Here is a 25,232-nt window from a genome sequence, read left to right on the forward strand (position 1 = left end):
GTGTAGAGATTACTTTAAAAAAAAAAAAAAAAGGGGGACACCTGGGTGGCTTAGTCGGTTAAGCACCGACTCTCCCTTAGGTCATGATCTCGTGGTTCGTTGGTTCGAGCCCCGCGTCGGGCTCTGTGCTGACTGCCAGCTCAGAGCCTGGAGCCTGTTTCAGTCTGTGACTCCCTCTCTCTCTGACCCTCCCCTGCTCACGCTGTCTCTCTCTCTCTCCTAGAAATAAATAAAAAAAAAAAATTAAAAAATGCTTCTCCAATAAAATTTTACTTTTATGTTTAATAATTGCTTGGCAGGATTTGTAACATATTGTTTGATTGTGTAGTACTAATAATTTTAATAATAATTCAAGACAAAATTTTTTTAACACTTAAGAGTCCTGCGGTCAAATGAAAGAAAATAAATTTTAACAAATTAAAACTTATTTTACATATATTTTTCTCACATGAATTAATGACAAGAGAATATTTATGACAAGAAAACATTTTTAAGTATAAAATATATTCTGTTAAGATAAAACTCTGTGGGGAAAGTAGAATGGGAACATGGATTTAAGGAGAGAAAATAATGTAAAATTCCTGTCTGTTAAAAGGAGTTTATCCAAGAACATTTTTAATAAAGGTGAGTGCCAAATCACTATGACAGATTTCATTGGATACATTTTATTTATTTTTTTATTGGAGTATAGTTGACAAACAATGTTATATTGGTTTAACTGTGCAACATAGAGATTTAATCCTTTGGATATATTTTAAATATGGAAATAAGAGTTTAATTTTAGTATACCAAAACTTAAAATATGATGGGATTTATCTTTTGAACTGTTTACATATAGGATAAAACATTTTAGATATCAATCTAAAAGTGTTCAGAGGGGTAGAGAGTTAAACACAATTACCATAGTGGGCAAAGGAGCAGAAATTCCGAAGGCTGCTGCTCTAGGGTAGAATTGCTGGGTCTTAAGGTACTGAAGGTATTAGTCTTTATGGGATAAAGTCAAGTTATTTGGCACGATGATTGTACCAATTTACAGTCACTCCAGAAATCCATTTTCTTTGCTAATTGGTCACTTGAATTTGCTAATGAGTTAGCTGCATTTCCCAGGAGTAGGAAAACATTTCTTTTTGCCAACTCTTTAGTGTTCACAGAGCCCTGCTTCTTGATTAATGCCAAACACAAGGTCTCCGTCAGTTTTGACCTTCATGTATTCACCAAGTGTTTCTCAGCCCCCTAGCTTTGGTTTAAGTCATTCCCTTTCCCTGGAGGGAATGCGCACTCCACCCAACTGCCACCAGCTTATCACCCATTCTTCTGATCTGAGCTTAAATGTCCTTTCTTCAAAAAGTCTTTCTACAAAGATCCTACCTAAAGTTTCCTAGTTCTCCATTGCAGAACCCTGTAGAGCTTATATGAGTTAGGGATGATGTATTTGCTTCTTTGCTCATGTATTTGTCTATCTCTGCGCTAGATTGTAAGCTCCTTGAAGACCGTATCTGTTTTATTCACCTACATATGTGCCAGCATTTAATATAGCTCCTGAATCATAGTAAAATCTCCATAAATATCTCCTGAATAAACAAATGGATGAATGAATTTTTTTCAGACTGTAACAGACATCCTCCTTCATCCAGTCATTGATGGATTTGAGCAGGAAGTGACAGATGTTTCCATAATAAAAACATTCTTCAGACTTTTATGCTTCATTTCCATTCTGGCCTATTGAAAAGAGTTCTAAAGCACCCTTCATATTACCCCACCTCCCCCTTTTTTTATTCCTTTTCTCCCCCCTCTTTAAAATGTCTTCCTTTTCTTTACTCCCTCTGTGATATATTCACTTCTAAGAAGATAGATAAATTTGGTAATTTTGCAAATGAAAGAAGAAAAGTTCTCTTTAATATTCCCCAGTTTCCAGCTCTAAGTTTATAGGTGAGCTTGGACTGTCAGAGATTGTACATGCAATCAACAGTGATGGAATTCAGGATGTTCTACCCCAAAATATGGCATCTTGGCATTTTGAGCTGAGGGATGATGAGAAATGGCAGGTGCTGGAAGGATTCTCTGATCTTCCCCTGAAGCAGGTCTTTAGATTTTCATAAGAGAGACACCCTCCCCTTACCAGGAGCATCCCTGTCCCCAAAGATGGAGAGGAATCTGAAGGAACAGGCGTTGTGGAGTATCTCCCAGTTTATTACGCTTAGCTCATACCCTTTGTCTATCACACTATCCCATGACTTTCCACACTTCATCAAACATGTTATAAAAATGCCCCAGTCTTATTTTCCTTATGAAGGCTTTGATGTCACATGAAACTTGTGTTAAGCAATTTTGTAGACTTTTCTCTTGTTAATCTGTCTTTTGGTGCAGAACTCCAGCCAAGAACTTAAAGGGAATGGAAGGAACAGATTATTTCCCCCCTCCCCTTCAATAGCTAAGATGAATTGTCATCAAATCCTCTGGTACCAGACAACACTTCCCTGCCTGTAATACAAGTTTCTTAAGTGTGTACTGTCATTTTAAGCCCACATTTTATTTAATTACTTTAAAATTTTTATCTTTAAGTCATCTCCACATGCAATGTGGGGCTTGAACCCACAACCTTGAGATCAAGAGTTGCTTGCTACCCCAAATGAGCCTGCTGGGTGCCCCTCTAAGCCCACATTTTATTTTCCTATTTCTTTAAAAACAATTTTTTTAATTTTAGAGAGAAAGAGTGAAAGTGGGGAGGAGGGGCACAGAGACAGAGAAAATCTTAAGCAGACTCCACTCTCAGCATAGAGCCCAATGCAGGGCTCAATCCCACAACTCTGGGATCATGATCCTAGCTGAAATCAAGAGTTGGACACTCAACCAACTAAGCTACCCAGGCACTGCTAAGCCCATGTTAAAAAAAAAAAATCATTAATGAGAATGAAAGAACAAAATTTTAAGTCTGTCTAAATCTAATTTCCAATTGTGTATATATATTCTAAGCCTTACTTGATGTTGATAGTAACAGTGACAACTTTACAAAGAGTTTTGTATTCATTATCTCATTTTATCTGATTACCATTAGACAAATGACTTCTGGGCAAGCCCATGTAAGTCCTTGCAGGAAGAGAAGCTGACAGCCACCTTCCCCGATTCTGAGTATATGTCTCCTCCACATGGCTCTTGTCTTGCAGTCACCACCCAGCCGCCACCAAAGGCAGCTATCCAGTCACATATTCTCCCCCACCTTTCCCTAGGCAAGAAAACAATGCTCAAAGTGTAAAGTGACAGAGACGGAACACAAGCCCAGATTTCTGCCTCTAAACCCAGGACTCCCTCAAAGACACGTCAGCTGCTTCAAACTTAACAGCTCTTACTCTCAGAGACCTCAGCTAAGGTGGTTCAGCAAAAATGTCATCTTCTCCTTCTAAGCATTGGAGCTCTTTGTCTTTTACTTTCACAGATTATGCATCATTTTGATAATTTCACTTCATCAAAAATAATTAAGCATGATTTAAAAATTTTTTTTTAATGTTTATTTTTCAGAGACAGAGAACGAGCAAGAAGGAGCAGAGAAAGGGAGACACAGACTTTGAAGCAGGCTCCAGGCTCCGAACTGTCAGCCCAGAGCCCGATGCAGGTCTCAAACTCACAAAACTGTGAGATCACAACCTCAGTCAGAGGCTCAACAAACTGAGCCACCCAGGCACCCTGCAAGATTCTTTTTTTTTTTTTTAAAAATTTTTTAATTTATTTCTAGGAGAGAGAGAGAGAGAGACAGCGTGAGCAGGGGAGGGTCAGAGAGAGAGGGAGTCACAGACTGAAACAGGCTCCAGGCTCTGAGCTGGCAGTCAGCACAGAGCCTGACGCGGGGCTCGAAGTCATGAACCGCGAGATCATGACCTAAGCGAAAGTCGGACGCTTAACAGACTAAGCCACCCAGGCGCCCCTGCAAGATTCTTAAATACAAGGAATTCCCTCTGAAAGCAAAACAGTTTCCAAATTATGCAGTTTGTCAAAGGATGTCACCATGCATTGATGTGTTTTGACAGACATTTATTGAGCATCTAGTTTATGTCAAGAACAGTATTCATTCGAGCATGCTCCATCAACTCACAGATAAGAGGTGGGATCAGACAAATAGATACATGAGAACGTAGTATAGCAAGTGCTCTGGGCCAAAGGAAGCACACGATGTTACGGCGCCATAAGAAGGGAGTGGAGAGAGGCAAAATTTGTCATCCAAAAATATGTCTCTTTGGCTGGTGGATTGCTGTAGGTTGATTATTTTTAAGAAACAGAAGGCTCTGGGAAAACCTTAGTTCCTCCCCCTAACTATGCCTAAAGGAATTTAGATACAGGCCCTGCTCCAGGAAGGGAGTTATCACCATAGATAACTACGGTATAATGTGAATGAGGTATGGTAGGCATGGAGGAATTTAGCTAAATCTGTTAAAATGCCTCTCTCTCATTGTTTGTGTATGGCCCAGCAAATATTTGTTTACCAGATATTTACTCTTTTTATCTCCTTTTGAATTGTCTTTTTTCCCTTTGAGGTCCCAGACCCCAGCTTCTCGGCTCTGGACGGCTGTCTGACTACCTGTGGACTTCTTGTTACCAGATGGTAATCTTTTTTCAAAAATCATCTTTGTTTCACAAAAGACTATATACCTTGAGACCCTTTTAAAGGCAAGTGTCTCCATTATATTTAAATAGGATTCTGTTTACCAACCTTTGGCTTCTCTGGTACAGTCCTGAGAAGCATTTATATAGACTGGTTTCTCTGTAAAAGAGGCGACGATATTACGCAGCCTTGAAATGTCTGCTGCCAAAGTATAATGGGAAGAAGGGGAGGAGTCTGTTATTCATTTCCTAAAATACAAGCCTTAGAGATACATGTATTTCTTGGTAGAATAAATCTTTTTGTTAGGGTTTGCTCTACATACTAATCCATCTCTGATTCTGATAAATGAATTGCAGCTGCCACTTCTTGTTTAACTTTGGCTGTTTTCCTCTGAGTAATAATACAGTTGTTTTTTTTTTTTTGGTATAAGTGATGGGATTTAATACTTTCATCAGGATGGGCTCATTGAATATTCATATTCTGCTTATCCTGTTCAGCAGTCACATGGGAAGTTGTAGTAGAATTTCAATGCAGAAAATAGTAACTCTGATGAGAAGACTGTTATGTGTGGGTGTTTGGAAGTTATGAATATGAGATTAAACAAAGCAAATTCTATTTTAATAAGATTTGTGCAAAATGGAAACAAGAGATTTTGAGGAGATAGTTAAAACTTTTATAAAGCAATTTTATTCAAGGAAAAAAGAAGGTATTTAAAAGACCTTGTTTATTTTAGCCTTAATGAGTTTTCTTGAAAATCAGAGAGGTGTGTTTTGGGTGGAAAAGAGTTAAATTATGCAACTGAACATTTTAGAGGCATCATTCATTTTGTTGTTCTCTTTTGCTCTTTCTCTCCCTGGGACCTTTACTTTCTTTATCTTTTTCTCTTCTATCCTTTTCCTCCTGCTGTCTCTTTTTAGTATCTCTTGAATTGACCCTTTGAGGGCCTCATCCAAACTTACCTTTATTGTTACATTCTACCATCTCCTCTACCAGGCAAGTGCCACAGAATGAAATTGGCAAGATCTTCTGACAGCTTGTCTTTACTACTGTGTTGCCAAGAAAGGGAAAATGGCTATTTATACAGTCCATTTCCACAAGCTGCTACTAAATTATGGGCCAAGTTTCCTTTAAAACAATGATTAATACTTCTTGACTGAATACGTGGCAGACTCCCCTGGACCATCCAACCTGCGAATGAGTGAGATTTCCCTAGACATGGGTGCGGTTCAACTGAGCCTTCACTTTGATACTGGGAAGTGGGTTATGGTTGTTGAATTTTGTTTATGCCAGTTGCAGAGTGTGGGGTCATAGCGGTACACTGAATCGTATAGCTCTGCCATCTTTTATGTCAAAAATTGTCAAACATCGGCAATTTCATATGGTTCAACTTAATAATAAATATATGTTGATTAGAATTGAAGACACTATAGAGATCATTCTATAAAAGGTGGTGTATGGGAAATGCAGACACATAGTAAACTAATAAATTACAGAACAATCGCATTAAAGCCCAAGAAATTCTCAATTAACATAGGAAGTTTAAATAAGGAGGTAAATAGACACACATAAACACACCAAAAGGTCCTCAATAACTGCAGTGTTTTTGCTATAAACTTGGAAGTTAGCTTTTGGTACTAAAATAATAATAATAATGATGACCATAATAACCAACATTTATTTATCTCTTATGTGCCCAGCTTGGTGCTAAGTGCTTTATACACACTTTGCCTTTATTCCCCACCACAAACCTTTCAAGGTAATCATTATCCCCATTTTATGGATGAAAAAGTTAAAACAAAATTTTTATTATCTTGGAGGAGAAAACAGTCTAGGTTCTTAAATTTTTAAAACGTTTATTTATTTTTGAGAGACAGAGCACGAGTGGGGGAGGGGCACACAGAGAGAGACACACACAGAGTCCAAAGCAGGCTCCAGGCTCTGAGCTGTCAGCACAGAGCCTGATGCAGCGCTCAAACCCAAGAACCAGGAGATTATGACCTGAGCCGAAGTTGGAGGCTCAACTTACCAAGCCACCCAGGCGCCCCCAAAACAGTCTAGTTTCTTAGAGATATATTAAATTGAAAAAAAAAAATCTTGGCCATGTCAGCAACATTATCTGAGTAAATGTAGCTAGTGTTTTGTAAGGATATTCTTTTAATGTTCCTTGATCTTAGGCAAAGATTCTCATACATATGAATCACCAAGTGACTTCCTCCTCACCCCAAACTTGGACCCTTCAAAGTGTGGTCTTTATGACAGCATTATTGGCATGGCATAGGGGCTTATTAGAAATGCAGGATCTCAAGCCTTACTCCAGAAAACATCAGGACCTTATTTTAATAAGATTCTTAGGTGATTTGTATGCATATTTAAGTTGAGAGATATGGCGTTGAGTGCAGAATATTTGAATTCTAAATAGACTCCTGAGGTGCTTCTGATAAAGGTGATGAATGGCAAGATCATACTTTATAAGACACTGCTCCAGGACATGATACCAAATGTGATTCACTGAAAACATTACTGCAAGCTGTTTGACAAGCCAAGAGGTCCCAGAGTCAAGCCAACATAAGACATGCAAGCCCAACAGTTGCTGTTCTGATGCTCTGTCTGGATCCAACCCTAAAACCTAGGATATTGGCATGGCTTTACCCACTTTTCCATCTCAGCGGGCAGAGAAGGTATCCTTTCCATGAAGGGGAATAGCAGAATGGCCTACTTCATGGCTATGAAATTCTTAGACATTGAAACTATAGCTAAAAGCATTGTGTGAATTTGACATTACCTCCTTAATGTATTTGCATAGAACTTTTAAAAATGATTTAAGTTATTTAGGACTGGCCCAAAGGGGTACTGTAGCAAGGTGCACGGTTTATTTTGTGGCTGCAAGGACCCCTGTGTATATTCCTCACTACTCCCAGGACATATGGTCAGATGGTCTATTAACTAGTACTGGAAATCTGGAGTGGTTCCGAAAGGCAAATACTAAATGACAGAGTGGATTAATGTGTAGTAGGGATCCTACCATCAGGCCCTCTACATTTCTCATCACGTACCCCTAGGAGTGTGGCACGAGAGGGGTGAGCGTTGGGGGCCATCGCTGTTGTCTAGCTAAGAAAACAGCTGCCACAAGGTAGAGCAAAGTCACAGAATTGGAGTCACAGTCACTGGTCTCCAAACCTGGCTCACCCTGGCTTTCTGGATTCTAAGTCACAGGCATTCGCCATAACCAGTGTTGTGAACTAAGTGGGCTCTTGAGTATGGGAAAGATAAGAAGAACCTGAAAAAGAGAAAACTATGGAAAGAACATTTGACTTGTTAATCACACTGCATGGCCGGATCAGAAGACATCCACGGAGGGAAAACTAGGAATTAGTCATACGCATTTCACTGTACATGAACCTGCTTCACAAGTTTAAAGAACCATAAATTCACAGGAAGCAGAGTAAAAGAAATTGGGAAAACCCACTTTGGAGGCAAGCTGATATGGGCTGGAATTCTGGCCCAGCCAGGCTTTTACTGAGCTTTCTAGCCTTTCATCTGTAAAATGAGGACAATGGTATCTGCATTGTAGGGTTCTTTTAAGAATGTAAGCAAAATGCTTTGTTAAGTGGATGGGATCCAATTTCTAACAACAGCAAGACAGTGATTTACTAATATTAAGGCATTAATATTCAAAAACATTTATTGATGGTTTATTGGACATGATGAGATCAAAGATATTTAAGATACTGTCTCTTTTAAAAATCTATTTCTTTTTTTAAGTTCTGTTTATTTAAGTAATCTCTATACCCAACATGGGGCTTGAGCTTACCACCCAGGAATCTAAAGTCACACACTTCCTACTTAGGCCCCTAGATGCCCTGCCCCCTCACCCCTGAGTTTTAAATACCTTTCTTTCAAAGAAGATTAAAACTGAGATAATAACTACAACGATAACTAACATTCACTGGATCTGTACAATGGTCTGATGTTGCTATAAGCATTTTAAAGGATTATCTCAGTAAGTCCTTATCACATCCCCAGGAGCTTGGTATTAACCCATTTTACAGACAGGAAACTGAGGCCTGGAGACGTGCATTAATTTTTACCAGCTCACTCAGAAAAACTGCAGAGCTAGGATTCATCTCTGAGCACCTGGTCTTTGGAGCTTGTGCCTACCACAGTGGTTCAGGCCTAACTCCAGCTAACAATTCATTTGTAGAGGCTGTACTTTGTACTGCCAAGTTGTACTTCCCAAGTGCAAATATAAGATAAATCCAATAGCACCATGGATGGATGACATGAATCAATTTATATTTACCTGCAATAATCACCAAAGTAAGCTGCTTATCTCTGGCCTCTCTCTTCCTATGCCCAATCCATCCTTCCACACAGCCACCGTGTATCTGTATAAAACACCTATGTGATCATGACGCTTCTCTACTTAAAATGTTCCCCTGTCGTCTGCAGAACTGTGTCCAAGAGCTCAGTACAGGAGGCCTCTCCCAGTTCCCCCGACCTTCCTTCCCAGCCTCTCTACTTTAGATATTCTGGCTTTTCACCCAACTCTTACATAAGACTGTTCCACATGAAATTAGGGCAGAGAGGGGTTCTGCAGTTAACCTCTTGTTTGGCACCATGGAAAAACACATTTTTAAAAAATTAAGAAAAAAATTTTTTGAAGTTATCTCTACACCCAACTTGGGGCTTGAACCTACAACCCTGAAATCAAGAGTTGCATGCTCCACTGACTGCACCAGCTAGGTGCCTCTTAAAATTTTTTTTTAAAGATTAAAATTTTTTCCCCTTATATTCTATTCTGTTGTTATAAAGTTAAAAGATTTGTTTAAAAATTAAATTTTAAAAGCTGCAAAATTAAAAACAACGTGCACAGACAATCCGTTGAAATACATATAAACTTTCAAAATGTTTTTCACCTATCAGAGATCTGGGCTTTTAGTGGAAGATATCTTGTGACTATATTTTCCAATTGCCCCAGAGTATGATGTTCTTTTTCTCCCTGGAATGCAACCCCTCCCCTCTCTGAGGGGGCAAACTGCTTAGTATTTATCTTTCAAATCCAGTTTAAATATCACTTCTTTTCAAAGCCCATTTTTCCTTTTCAGGGCTCCCAAAGCCACGAGTATTTCTCCCTCTTACAGTATTATTTATTTATTTATTTATTTACTTACTTATTCATATAATATACTTTGAGATCCTTTAGAGCAGGGACCTGATCTCGGAGTCCCTAGCTCTTAGCTTGGTGTTTGGCCCACAGTATGAACGTGAAAGTTTATCAGTGGGTACATGAATGAATGATCAAAGTCTAAAAACTCCCTACTCTGTTGAGATCTTGCAGGGAAAAACATTTGTATACTGGACACGCCTCTGAACACATCGCTTTGATAAACCAGGCCCACACTATGTATGAGGTGATTAGAAAGGAGAAAGAAAAGGTCCCAAGTGGTAAACGTGTCCGTCAGAAAGCCGGTGACCACGCCTTTTCCACCACCCTAGCTCCTGGAGCTACTTCCAGGGTGGGGAGAATACTGTGTTCAAGAGGAGTCTTTTTCTCCGTCTCCACTGAAGAGCTTCACCCTCCGTTGACTTTCAGCAGCCAAGTCGTTCACAATTCCCTGAGCCTCCAGTTCTCTCCTGGGGTCCAACATCTTGGAGTCACATCCCTTCCTGTCGTGGAGGGCTCCAACTCTATTTCTCCGATGGATTCTGGAAAAAGTCCCTCCCGAGCCCCCTCCCGAGCCCCCTCCCGAGCCCCCTCCCTCGATCTAAGGCGCCCCGGGTCGGTGAGGGGCTTCCCAGCCGCTGAGGCTGCAGTCCGCCCCGCGCGCCGGGCGCAGCCGAGCCCCCGCCGGGCGCGGCGCGGGGGGCGTCGCCTACGGCCGCCCGGGCTCGGCGCGGGGGGCGGGGCCGCGGGGGGCAGCGAGAGGCGTCCATCTTCCCGGCCGAGCCGGCGTTCCCTGCCGAGCCGGGCGAGGGCGAAGGGCACGGGCCGCGGCGCCGCCCCTCCCGCGAGCCCTGCCCCTCTTCGCCGGGTCCCGCGCGGCCGCTTCGGCCGCCGCCCGCAGCTCGCTCCGTGGGCGCGGGGAGCCGCGGGCCGTGTGCGCGCCGGCAACTTTGCGGCCGCCCGGGGCGCGGCTCCTCCCGGTGCGCGTGCGAGTGTGCAACGCAGCGGCGGCCTCCGGGGGGCAGCAGCGGAGAGCGGGACGAGGAGAAAGAGGGAGCGTCGGCGCCCCGCGGCCAAGGAGGCAGAGGCCCCTCGCGGCGCCGGCTGTCGAGACCTAAACTCCACCGGGGCTGCGCCCAGGACGCGACCGGACCGCGCAGCGGCCGCCCTCCGGGCCAGCAGCAGAGACTCGCTCTAGGACTACGTTTCCTGCCGTCCGCCCGGACGCTAGCGGCAGCCTTTGCCGACGGGGGAGCGGCGTCCGCGGCGGCAGCATCCCGGCCCGGGCGGGACCCTCGCGCGCCGGAGCCGGCGGCCGGAGCAGGAAGGGAGGGTCGCGGCGCCCGCCCTCCGCGGCCGGCCCTGCCCCGAGCGCCCGCTGCGGGTTTCTAACAATGGTGCGGAGCGCCGGCGCGAACCCCGCGTCCGCCCAGCGGCCGTAGAGGAAGTGGCCGGCTCCGGGTGGGGTGGGCAGGGAGACGCCCCCCGCCGCTGGCTCGCGGGAGTTTGCCTGCGCGCCGGGCCCCTCCGGCCCCGAGCCCGGCTCCTCTGCGGATCACCGACGGCCGCTCGGAGCGGAGAGCATGGTGCCAGCGCCCGGGTTAATCTAGTCCTCGGCTCGCTCCTCTTTTCCGCCTCCCCCCCTTCCTCCTCCTTTACGTCCTGTGGGTGCCGCCTCCGGGTTGCCGGTGTGTGGGAGTACAACTCTCTCTCTGCCTCTCCAAGGAGACTGGTTTGTGACAACCGAGCAGAACTTGCCCATTGAAAGCCAACCCAGAACAGCTGGATAATGTCCACTCCGAGCAGATTCAAAAAGGACAAAGAGATCATAGCCGAGTACGAAAGTCAAGTCAAAGGTAAGGATGGGAGCGGCTGCCTTGCTCCTTTTGTGTGCCTCCTTGTCATTGTGCTCGAGGAGTTGCGTTTCTAACTTGGTGTCTGCGTTGGAGGAGGGAGGTGAGGGGCAGCCGGAGCTTCTGGCTGCGCCACCCTGGGCTTCGTACAAGCCCGTCCCCGTGTCGGTCCCAGTCCCGAAAGCCCACGGGGAGCTGGACACCGGGCGGCTTTCTCCGACTGCTGGAGCGCACCTCCGGGAGACAGAGAACTGGCTTTAACTTAACCACCGCCTTCAGCCGGGCAACTTACGCGGGCGGCGGCCGTGGCTCCTGCCCAGTTACCCTCTTCCTCCCCCTTGTTATTCTTTTTAACTGATATCTTTGTCGCAATGCTATTTTTAAGGAATCATTTTTCTGAAGCCTGGACGTCAAGTGGTCCACAGATTCCCTGAGTGCAGACGATTTTAGACCTTTACACTGTTCTCTGTTAACGTATTAGGGCGAGTCCGCCTTTTAGAAAACAGCTCCCTGAAAGCCTGTCTGTGAAACCAAGCGGGGACTAGTGGAATCCGACTCCTCCTTTATATACATGGGCCAGAATTCAGTGCCATCTTCCACACTCACCCGGGAATATTGTTTTATCATTTGCTGGAAGGTACTTGAATGTAAAATGAAGGTTTGAATATTTAAGTAGTAGTTTCAGTCCTTTTACATTGTCAACTAATGAAGGAACCTAATTAGGGTTGATTAAGCATTTGTACTTAACGTGCCTTGGGTTTTAAAAAATGCATTTTCTCTCTAGTACAAGTATTTTGTGTGGCCGTTGAAGGGTTTAATGAACATATATCTCTGTTGTGTTTGGTCTTTTTGTCTTGCTGTGTTTTTCCTCTTCTCTGGTGTCTCCCGGGTGGTTTTTCCCTGTTGAGACAATGGATGGAGTGGTGAGATTGATGCTGTGCTTTGGAATATTCATTGCAAAGTTCATAACAATTGCTGTGTAGACACCTGTGTTTTTTTCTGACACAGTCTTCTGTATCAGGGAGAGGCATTCCTTCCTTGCCTTGGGAAAGGCAGGTGCAGCCTGGGCGTTCTTTTGTGTGGTTCAGTTGTGAAAATGCCTGGAGTCCTGTGAGAGCACCTGGTGGAGGGACCCTCCATCCCCTGAGGGTGAATTAGGGCCAACTCCTCTTGGCCCCTAACAAACACGGTGTGCAAGCCCAGGGACTCATGCTTTCCTTTAGGCTAACCCCTAATGGATGTAAGCTAAACACTGCTCAGGAAACCCATTTTTAACTGCTGGTAATTAAGATAATTTCTACTTACAGCAACTGGTTACATTGACATGGAAGTTATATTGGCGGAGGAGTAATTCTTTCCTTAGTGACAGGTTAACTTTTCCATAAGCAGAACCTTTCTTCATGTTAGTCCAGCACAGCCGAAATCCTCTCATTTTCAGGTAGAACTCTTGTTCCTCATCACCATTCCTTGTGCAAGGGTTCCCACATGGCTCTTTGTGGTAGATCTTGGAGGGAGAGTAGCCTGGCTTGCTTGCCGCCTGCAGCACCGGCTGGCGGAATGCACTTTCAAGTATTGGCTTAGTTATTTCTGCTCTAAGCTCATTTGTCCGTGATCAAGTCCTCATATGAAAAATCGTCTCTTCGTTAATTTCTTTCAGAGTGTGAAGTCTGTTGTTACCTGATTACTGATATGCTTGAGAGACAGACCCTCTACGTGGATTAAAAGTCAATATAATGGGATGTGTTGCAATGTTTAAAATGTGTCTGTCAAATCCAATGCAAGGAAAATTTATGAACATGGTGAAGATTTTTTTTTGGAACAAATTCAGTCCCATAGAAAGTGATCCCTATTCCCTTCAACCTTCCTCATTGACATAGACCTACAGTCTTCAGGCTGCTTTGTGATCCTTTCCTATACCTGGCTTGCCCTTCTTATCAGGACCTGAGTCCAGACTTTACTTTCACACATCCTGTGTCTAACCCACATCATTCCATTGCATTCCATATGCAATTGTAGGATATACATAGGGTAATGGGGTAATACAGTGGGGTTGGATCCTGCATACCTTTAATGGCACCAATTCACCTGTACTTCCAGGCATAATCAAGAAACTAGCAGGAGAAAAATGACAGTGAAATAGTGCATGAGGCCAAACTGTCCCATGCAGTGAGAATAGATAGGTTCCTTACTAGGGATGTGAAATGCAGGAGTCTGATTTTCTAACTGTTTTATTTCCTGAGTCCCTCTTTAAGGGGGAGCATCTTCCCCTGGCAGAGTGCTAGTCTGCTGTTTGAAGATACGTGGTTTTGGAACAACCACCTCTTTTAATTCCAGCCAACTATTTCATCTGATGATAAACAAAAGAAATGTGGCCTGTTTGATTGCTAACAGAAAACCGGCTGTGCTGGACTCATAAGAGAAGTCCTAGGTCTGTTCCCAGTAAATAAAGCCACATATATTGGACTCTCTGGGTAAGGGTGATTTCAGGAGTCATTTTTGATTATGTGTGATTTTTTTTTTTTTTAACCTCCTGACTTAAAACTCAATAGTCTGGAGTATTGTTCTTTCTTCCTCTCTCCTGTTTCCCTAATACCAGTTGCACGTATTTCAGAATGTCTAAGATAATGATTTGATTTCAAGGAGTGACTCCAGATGTGGGATTTTGCCACTGTGGCTGCCTCCACGTGTTTTAGGAACAGACTTCCCAGAGCTGTTCTCAACTGTGAAAAGAACCATCATAGGTGACAGTGTGTAATTTTATGTGTAAAACCATAAATGCATCCAGTTAGATATGTCATGGTGAGTAAGTCACTTAGCTTCTCTCTGGCTTTTGGTTGTCTTACCTGTAAGATGAGTAGATTGGACTTCCTCATTTCTAAGATGTCTTGTCAGTTCATATTGATCACTTAGAAAAATTTTCATGCATTTTGTATTTCATTTACTACCTGATTTTGGGGGGGGGGGAGATCATCTTTGCTTTCCCTTTTTTTTTTTTTTTTTAAATAATGAGTTCACAAGCATGTATTATTGGAGTTCTCAGAAAATTAAAATGTGATGCAGTAAGGAATACAGAAAAACAATAAAACCATGTTCAGAAAAGCATAGCACACAATTGTAAAAGGAGGTGGAATTGTGAATTACACATGTTATCAAAGAATAGATTGGTTTAAATCAGGGACAAAAGGACCCCTCCCCTCCAATCCTTAAATTTAAAAGGAGTGTGTTAGCTGGGAGAAGAAAGACTATTTCATGCATGTTAGTCAACTTCTCAAAGATTTAGAATCCAGAGAAATTAATCTCTTGTTTGTGGGGGCTCTTAAAACACAACTTGTCAGGAGAAGTGTATGAAACTCAAATCAGTTGACTGTGTTACTTGTTAGCACCTCTGGCAAAAAGCTTAGCAGTAGAAAAGATCGTTAACAACTGGCTAACAGAAGGTTTGGAGATTATCTGGATTTTAGTGTTCTATGCAATTTTTGAATTCTGCAGCAAAAGTATGGTGGCTCATATAAAAAAATACTAGTTCCCATATGGGAACCAAAAGAATCAAAGGACACATTTTGTGAGGTGGAACTCATGAACAAGAGGTTGTGTTTGTTTTTAATAATGCACGTTGTTAGTTGCTAAGGATCGACAGCTATTATTTGCAGTATTTTTTCAGGGATAATCTCCTACTCATCTCCATGCCGTATGTGCAGAAAGTGCCAAGAAAATCCGTTCTTCTTCGACCACTGCCGCCTGAACTGCAAATAGTACATTTTGGTAGCAGATGGAACACGAGGAAATACCAATTCAGTTTTATATGACCCCATGTCATGCAGCGGGTTTCAACAGGAAAAAGTGCTGCTATCACTAATACGGAACCTGTATCTGCATCTGATGGTCTTTCATGTAACCTGTAATAGAAAACAGCAACAACCTAAATTATGAATTAAAATTTATAGCTGGGAGGGACATGAAACATTTCCTGTCCAACCCATTCATTTACACGATGCAAGGAAGCATAATGATAGAGTTACACAATTAACATACCTGGGGCTAGAACCAGGTCATTTGTTTTCAGGAGGAATGATTTACTTCTAGATTCCTCACAGAGTAGAGCAGGAGATAGAACACTTCACTGTTTAGACTTTACATTCAGTGAAGGAATCCTCATTGCACCTAGAAGAGAACAGCAAAGTCTGTTAACAGGAGGAGTTAATTAAATTGATTAACTGTAGCTGATTTTTTTTTTTTTCACCAAGATCATTTCAAGAAACCACAATGTGCAGGCAGTGGCTTCATATGGAAATATGGTGAATATGTACAAATGTAACTTGCTTGAAATTTTGGTCAAACTAATGGCAGCTACTGTAGTAAGCCCTCTTATGTTGCCCAGAAACCCTGATTAGTTTCATGAACTTCAAAATCTATTAAGGAACAGTTTGGGAGAAAGTTTTGAGCGAAACACGTCCCTGTGTAGTACAAATGCCAAGTTGGCATGTACTACAGTATGGTAGCCCTCAGCTCTGGCAGTCTAGATCGGTTTGTTTACTCTTGTGAAATGTTGACCAGTATCGGGGGCACACATTTACAGCTCTGATTATGGATCGAGAGTCTGCTCTGTAGCTTGACCAGACCCTTTTCTTATTTCATTCATGCTGCCCATTTTCACTTCAATTCAGACAATTGACATATTAAGTAAAGAAAAGAGAGTAAGCTGTGTGTCTCCTCACTCTATTTTTGTTTCAATTTTTTGAGGTAAAAGGTGGGATTAGGTAGGGGTCGCTATTTGAGAACATTTTTAATCATTTGAAAGTATTTTCGTTTGTTGGTCTGGAGTTACTTTCTACTTTGTTGATAACATATATATGCACTCCTGTTGAGATTTCAGGATGGGAGGAGAGAGAACATAGTGTTTAAGAGCAGAGATTTTGGTGTTAGCTATCCAGCCCTGCCACTGATCACATGTGTGATCTCGGAGAGTCCATTTCTTCATCTGTAAAATGGGGATAATAATAGTACTTACCTTCTTGTTTTTCTAAGGTTTCAGTGAGATGATTTGTGGAAAGCTATGTCACAGGCCTGACACATAATAGTCAATAAAAATTAGTCCTTGTCCGTTTAATTTTGGTTTTCTTTATATTTCAACTGCTGCTTTGTTACAACAAATTGTGACGTGGATGAGCTTTTTGAAATTCAAATGCGTAATCACCAGGCTGCTACCTGAATATCTTAAAGTGGGTGAATCTTGAGTCATCCTGGTAAAGTCCCGGGTACTTCTGGAATGGTGGATATAAAAAGGGAAGTGTGGTAGGCAAACCAGAGAGATCCTCAGCACCTTCTAAGTGGATTTTATATTGTCATTTAACACTTAACAGTACAAGTAACAGCCTTGTTTTAAATTTTCTTTACATTTGTTCAGTGACATTTTACGGAAAGTGAAAGCTGTGGTTCAATCAGTGTATTTTATTTACTTGGGGTAAAAAGGATTCTTATGACATCAGATCAGGTCACTGACTTAACTTCATGGTCTTGAGAAAAATAAATTTTTAAGATCAATATGGAAATGAAGAATTAATTTATAATTGTATTTGCTTTTTCATGAGACAGTACTTTGATTTTTTCCAGTTTTATTGAAGTATAATTGACATGTAGCAGAAAGTACTATGACAATAAAATTTATTATTTATGTATCTTTCATACCTTTTCCTATAGTGCTTTATTAAATATTTATTGAATGGGTAGAGTGATCATTGGATTGTCATTCCTTTACAGTATACATAAGTTAACATGGTCATCAGAAAATTATGTAGGGTGTCCAATAATTTTGTATTACCACAAAACTAAATTGAATTCAAATAGTCTGTAACATCTTTAGAAAGTCATAAAGTTAAAACCAAACTAAATGTCCAACAGTGGGGAATGGTTAACTAAATTCCACTAGGGATAGCTAACGAGCTTATATACATGGAATGTTATGCAGTCGTTAACAGAGGGATTTTTTTTTTTAAGTTTATTTATTTATTTTGAGAGAAGGAGGAGCAGAGAGAGGGAGAGAGAGAGAATCCCAAGTGAGGGCTCAGTCCCACAGACTGTGAGATCATGACCTGAGCCAAAATCAAGAGTCAGATACGTAACTGCCTGAGCTACCCAGGTGCCCCAATCATAGTTTTTGAAGAACATTTTGGTATGGAGGAATATTTTATTTTTATGTATTTTTAATTTTTTGTTAAATGTTTACTTTTGAGAGACAGTGCAAGTGGGGGAGGGTCAGAGAGAGGGGGACAGAGGATCCAAAAAGGGCTCTGCATTGATAGTGAACCTGATATGGGGCTTAAACTCACAAACTCAGAGATCATGACTTGACTTGAGGTCAGACACTCAACTGACGGAGCCACCCAGGTGACCCTGGAGAGATATTTTATAATAATTTTTAAAAAGTCCAAAAGAGGATGGTGAAATAATAAGAATTAAAAATAATCACACAGTGGCTACCAGTTACTGAGTGCTTGTGGTGTGCGGGTCACTGTTGTGGCTGCTGAGCGTCAAGTGGTCATAGCTGGCTGTAATGCATGGTGGAAGGACTTTCCGGTTATTTTTCGTTCTTGCTATATGTTGTACTTCCTGTGTTTTTGGCAGTGCCTTACTAAGTCTCCTGGTTAGTCTACTGGTTTAATGCGGGAATCTCACTTTGAGCTCCACCCTCTTTCAGGACTTGGATGGGACAAAGTAAATCCAAGCAAAACTTGATCTTGAGACTGAACATCTGCTGATCACATTTGTCCACAGCACAATTTCAGACTTCTGGTTTGCTTACAACTTAGTGATGTATTTTGGTTTTTCTTTGCTTTGAGTTCAGCTAACATTATTTGTGTGTGTGTGTGTGGGGGGGGGACAGCAGCTTCTCAATGTTTTGGTGAAATGTACATACAAATGGGTGTAGACAGTGATTATTTACAGTTAAAAAATTAAAATGAATACCTGAGCCGTTAGCCATGGGGGATAAGAGTTATAATATTACTGGTATCTTAGAAACCCCATGTAGCCCTTTTCCTGACAAATCTTTCTTCATCCCATAGACCGCACCACCCCACAACAATTCTGAATTTAGTGTTAGTCATTCCCTTATTTTCTTACAGTTTTATGACCGTTTTATAGTTTCCATTGTAGTTATGTATGGTGTGTGTGTAGGGGGGGAGGTAGGGCAGAGAGAGAAGGAGAGAGAATACCAAGCAGTCTTCCCACTTTTAGTGCAGAGCCCAATGTGGGACTCAAAACCATGAACCTCAAGATCATGACCTGAGCAGAAATCAAGAGTACCACGCTTAACCGACTGAGCCACCCAGGAGCCTCTCCTTTATAGTTCTGATGTATGTTGTGTTCATACATGAAGATACAGAGCTGTTTCGTGGCACCTGTCTGTCTTAGTCAGTAGATCATACAACTCTTGATCTTGGAGTTGTGAGTTTGAGCCCCCACACTGGGCACAGAGATTATGTAAAAAAATATAGAGCAGTTTGAACACGTACCAGATTTTTTCATGATACTGAGAAATTGATGTTACTTAAATAATTAAAATAACAGTAGTTTGGCATGTATAAAAAATCTTTATCTTTTGAATATACATGCTGAAATATTTATGGATGAAATTATGGTGTGTAGGATTTACTTCAGAGTAATATGGGGGAAGGTGAAAGTAAGGAGAAATACAGATAAAATAAGATTGGCCATTGTGTGGGGTTCACTATTATTATTCTCTTTACTTTTGAGAATGTTTAAAATTTTTCCTAATAAAAAATTTTAAAGGTGTTTTTTTTATGACTTCCATTTTTCACTCAGGATTATGATATTAAGATTAATCTTCATGAATGTGTGCAGCTGTAGTTAATTTATTTTCATTGGTATATTTATTCCACTGTGCAAAAATAGTAGTCTCTTCATTCAGTATGACATTTGGGTTATTTGTAGTTTTTTGCTATTATGAATAATAATAACATCCTATAGATGTCTCCTGGTGTACGTTTCTCTAAGTGTACTTTCTTTTTTTTTTTTAAACATTTATTTATTATTGAGAAAGAGAGACAGAGCATGAGCAGGAATGGGGTAGAGAGAAGGGGAGACACAGAGCCCGACGTGGGGCTCGAACCCACAAACAGTGAGATCAGACTTGAGCCGAAGTTGGATGCTTAACCGACTGAGCCACCCAGGCGCTCCTCTAAGTGTACTTTCTGGGTCATAGGGAATGAACATGTTCAACTTTACTGGGTAATGTCAGACTTCTCTCAAAATCCTGGTTATTTATGCCTGTCACAGCAGTGGATCAGAGCCCTGCATCCTGAAATGCTGTGGACCCAATGGATTATTTAAGCTAAATGCCAAACTATTATACTAAAGAGAACCCTGGAAGGCAATAATATAAAAATATAGAGATTTTTCTTTTTTCCTTCCTTCCCTTTGTTCCCTGTTTCCTTTTTTTCCTTTTTCTCTCGTACCACATTCTGAAGGTGTGTAATCCAGGCCATCAGGATTGCTTTGCTTCATTAAATTATTTGAATATTTCCCACCTTGTCACTCTGCCATAGGGAACTGAACTTGTCTGCCTGGGTGAAGCTGGGTCCTAAGGATATCCATGTTCTAGCTTGTGGGAAGGAAAATGAGTCTTGAGGAGCACCTGCCCCAGTATTTTAAAACCTAGACTAGAAGTAACACACTCAATTTTCATTCATTTAACTAGTGAGAATTTGGTCACATGGCCGCATCTGCTACAAGGGAACTTGGCAAACAGTCTACCTGGACAGCCTGGATTTCTGCTATGACTCTGTGACCATGACAGGAGAGGAAGATTTTATTTATTTATTTATTTTTTACAAATAGTTTATTGTCAAATTAGTTTCTACATAACACTCAGTGCTCATCCCCAAAGTGCCCTCCTCCATGCCCATCCCCCCTCCCCCCCACATCCATCAGTCCTCAGTTTTTGTCAGCATTCAAGAGTCTCTCATGGAGGAGAGGAAGATTTTAAATAGAACTACCCTGTGACCCCAGCAATTGCACTACTAGATATTTAGCCAAAGGATACAAAAGGGGCACATGCATCCCAAAATTTTTTTAGTAAGTCTATTTCAAAATTTAAGTTTCTTGGGGAGCCTGGGTGGCTTAGTCGGTTAAGCGTCCGACTTTCGCTTGGGTCATGATCTCGCGGTTCGTGAGTTCGAGCCCCGTGTCGGGCTCTGTGCTGACAGCTAGCTCAGAGCCTGGAGCCTGTTTCAGAGTCTGTATCTCCCTCTCTCTCTGACCCTCTCCTGCTCACGCTATCTCTCTCTCCTAGAAATAAATAAAAATATTTAAAAAAAAACCAAAAAAACAAAATTTAAGTTTCTTTATTTTGAGAGATAGAGCTCCAGTAGGGTAGGGGCAGATTGTGAGGGGGGGAGAGAGAATACCAAGCAGGCTCTGCACTGTCAGCACAGAGCCTGAAGCAGGGCTCGAACCCACGAACCATGAGATCATAGCCTGAGCTGAAACCAAGAGTTGGATACTTAACCAAATTTGCCACCCAGGTGCCCCTGCACCCTAGTGTTTATAACAGTATTATCAACAATAGCAAAACGATGGAGAGAGCCCAAACGTCCATCAACTGATGAGTAATTAAAGAAGATGTGATATATACGTAATGGAATATTATTCAGCCATTGAAAAGAATGAAGTCTTGCCATTTGCAACAATGTGGATAGAACTAGAGTGTGTTATGCCAAAGGAAATAAGTCAGAGAAAGACAAATACCATATGATTTTATTCATATGTGGAATTTAAGAAACAAAAGAGATGAACATAGGGGAAGGGAAGGAGAAATAAGTTAAGGGGTGCCTGGGTGGTTCATTTGGTTAAGTGGCCAACTTTGGCTCAGGTCATGATCTTGTGGTTTGTGAGTTTAAGCCCCACATCGGACTCTGTGCTGACAGCTCAGAGCCTGGAGCCTGCTTCACATTCTGTGTCTTCCTCTCTCTCTGCCCCTCCCCCAACACACGCACTCTCACTCTCAAAAAAAATTTTTGGAAACCAATTTGACAATAAATTATATTAAAAAAATCTTAAAAAAGATAAAAAGAGAGGGAGGCAAACCATAAGAGATTTTTTTTTTTGGTGCTTATTTGAGAGAGCAAGAGAGTGTGTGCCACAGTGGGGAAGGGGGAGGGAGAGGAAGAGAGAGAATCCCCAGCAGGTTTTGAGCTATCACCACAGAGTGCTATATGGGGCTCAAACCCATGAACCATGAGCTCATGACCTGAGCTGAAACCTAGAGTTGGACTCTCAACCAACTGAGCCAGCCAAGCACTCCAAGAGACTCTTAATTATAGAGAACAAACTAAAGTTTGCTGGAGGGGAGATGGGTGGGGGATGGGCTAGGTGGGGGATGGGCATTAGGGAGAGCACTTGTTATGATCTCTGGGTAATATATATAAGTGACAAATCACTAAATCTACAGAAACCAGTACCAATACTATACTATATGTTAGCTAACTTGAATTTAAAAATTTGGGGAAGAAAAGGAATTTTTAAAAATTAATTTATTTTGAATGAGATAGTATGAGTGGAGGAGGGGCAGAGAGAGGGAAAGACAGTCAATCCCAAGCAGGCTCAACACCATCATAGCGGAGCGTGACACTAGGCTTGAATTCACAAACCGTGAGATCATGACCTGAGCCAAAGTCTGATGCTTAACCAACTGAGCCACCCAGGTGCCCCAGGTAGAGGAAGATTTTAGTGAACAACTAGCAGTTAGCAGTAAAGATAGGTTTTTTTGGAGAGGCAATCTATTTGGGGTGAAATGGTATTTGTTTTAATTTGTATGTGTTTGATTGCTAATAAGAGAACATCTTCCCTAAATAGCCAAAGCAGTTCTGAAAATGAAAAGTAACTGAGTGTTTTATGGAAACCAACTTGACAATAAACTATTTAAGGAAAAAAGAAAAGAAAAAGGAAACCTAAGCTGGAGGCATCACAATCCCGGACTTAAAGATGTATTACAAAGCTGTAACAATCAAGGCAACACGGTACCGGCACAAAAACAGACACTCAGAACATCAGAACAGAATAGAGAACTCAGAAATGGATTCTCCACAAACGTATGGCCAACTAATCTTTGACAAACCAGGAAAGAATATCAATGGAATAAAGACTGTCTCTTCAGCAAGTGGTGTTGAGAAAACTGGACAGTGACATGCAGAAAAATGAATCTGGACCACTTCCTTACACCGTACACAAAAATAAACTCAAGATGGATGGAAGACCTAAATGTAAGACAGGAAGCCATGAAAATCCTAGAGGAGAAGACAGGCAACAACCTCTTTGACCTCGGCTGCAGCAACTTCTTACTTAACACATCTCCAGAGGCAAGGGAAACAAAAGCAAAAATGAACTGTTGGGACCACATCAAAATGAAAAGCTTCTGTACAGCAAAGGAAACAATCAGCAAAACTAAAAGGCAACCAGTGAAATGGGAGATGTTTGGAAATGGCATATCAGATAAAGGGTTAGTATCCAAAATCTGTAAAGAACTTATCAAACTCAACACTAAAAAAATAAAACCCAAATAATCCAGTGAAGAAATGGGCAAAAGACATGAATACTTTTCAAAAGAAGCATCCAGATGGCACATGAAAAAATGCTTAACATCACTCATCATTAGGGAAATACAAATCTAAACCACAGTGAGATAACCACCTCACACCAGTCAGAATGGCTAAAATGAACAACTCAGGCAACAACAGATGTTGGCAAGGATACAGAGAAAGGGGAACTCTATTGCACTGCTGGTAGGAATGAAAACTGGTACAACCCCTCTTGAAAAACAGTATGGGGGTTCCTCAAAAAATTAAAAAATAGTAGTACCCTACGACCAAGCAGTTGCACTGCGAGGTATTTACCCAGAGGAAACAGTTTTGCTGTTTTGAAGGGGCACATGCACCCCAATGTTTGTACTAGTGCTGTCAACAGTAGCCAAGTATGGAAAGAGCCCAAATGCCCATTGACAGATGAATGGATAAAGAAGATAGTGTATGTGTGTGTGTGTGTGTGTGTGTGTGTATACACACACATATACATGCAATGGAATATTACATGGCAGTCAAAAAGAAATGAAACCTTGCCATTTGCAACTATGTGGATGGAACTAGAGGATATTATGCTAAGAAAAATTAGAGAAAGACCAGTGTCATTTGACTTCACTCTTAAAAGGAATTTAAGATACATAACAATTGAACATAAGGGAAGGGAAGCAAAAATATAAAAACAGGGACAGGGATGAAACATAAGAGACTCTTAAATACAGAGAGCAATCTGAGGGTTGCTGGAGGGGTGGGGGGGATGGGGGCATGGGCTAAATAGGCAAGGGGCATTAAGGAAGACACTTGTCGGGATGATCACTGAGTGTTATACATAGGGATGAATCACTGGATTCCACTCCTGAAATCATTATTGTACTATATGCTCACTAACTTGGATGTAAATTAAAAAAAAAGCATTTTTTCACTTTTGCTGGCTATGTGTTTTTGTCACTAAAATAGTCATATATTTGTCCATTTATCTATTAGTTTGTCTTCTCGCTGATTTTTGAGTTTTTCTTTTTAGTAGTTCTTGATATTAATCTCTTATCAATTAATCTCTTACCAATTATGTCTATTGCATGTATTTTCATCATGGTTGTAGCTTATATTTTCACAAGTATGAAAGATATCTCTTGATAAACAGAGGTTATTTTTTTCGGATGTATCAATTATTAACTTATGTTTGATGTTTAAGCAGTTCTTTCCATACTCTGAAGCCAGAAAGATATCTGTCTGTATCCTCTTCTAAATGTTTTAAAAATTTGTTTTTGACAAATAGGATTTTAATTCATCTGAAGTTTATTTTTCATACTGTGAGCTAGAGATATAGTTTCAGTTCTTTTCATATGGAGGGCCAAATTTATTTTTTTTTAGTTTCATTTGCTAAATACTTCCTTATTTTACTTTAATTTTCTTTTATTTATTTTTTAAAATAAGCTCTGTGCTCAGTGTAGGGCTTGAAATTACCACCCTGCGATCAAGAGTAGCATGCTCTACTGACTGAACTGCCCAGGTGCCCCCTAATACTTCCTTTTGCCTGGACCACAGTTTCAATGTGCATGACTTTATCTCTGGATACTATTGTGTTTCATTGGTTAATTATAGGTTTTTGCACCAGTATTACATTCTTTTAATTACAGTAGCTTTATAAATAACCCTTTATGTCTGATAGGCCAAATCCTCCTTACTTATTTTTTCAGAACTACCTTGGTGATCTTGGTCTTTTCTCTTCCAAATACATTTTAGAATCAGTTTTTCCTTCCCTGGGAAACCTGCCAGCATTTTGATTGAAACTGTGTGACATGATACATCAACTACAAGAGAGTTTGCATCTGTATAGTATTAGTTCTTCCTACCCATGACTATGAATATTTCTCCATTTACTTAGTTCTTGTTAAAATATCTTTCTGTATAGTTTTATATTTTCTATGCTTTTATTAGATTTACCAATGTTCACAAGGTCTCTTCTAAAATTGTGTTCTAATTGTTTTCTGTTATACAGAAATGCAGTTTACTTTAGCATATTGGTTTTA

General features: G+C 41.2%; 1 protein-coding gene across 1 annotated transcript in view; it reads left to right on the top strand.

Moving 5' to 3' along the window:
- Positions 1–11,233: 11,233 nt before the first annotated feature.
- Positions 11,234–25,232, top strand: part of SRGAP1 (SLIT-ROBO Rho GTPase activating protein 1) — a 286,653-nt gene continuing 272,654 nt past the window's right edge. The window contains exon 1 of the mRNA XM_039234288.1: positions 11,234–11,614. Within this exon, the coding sequence (XP_039090219.1) occupies positions 11,548–11,614 (67 nt within the window). The 5' untranslated portion in view covers positions 11,234–11,547. The remainder of the gene's footprint in view (positions 11,615–25,232) is intronic.

This window comes from Hyaena hyaena, unplaced genomic scaffold (assembly GCF_003009895.1).
Source record: "Hyaena hyaena isolate Hyena2069 unplaced genomic scaffold, ASM300989v1 scaffold_87, whole genome shotgun sequence".
Taxonomy (NCBI): Eukaryota; Metazoa; Chordata; class Mammalia; order Carnivora; family Hyaenidae; genus Hyaena; species Hyaena hyaena.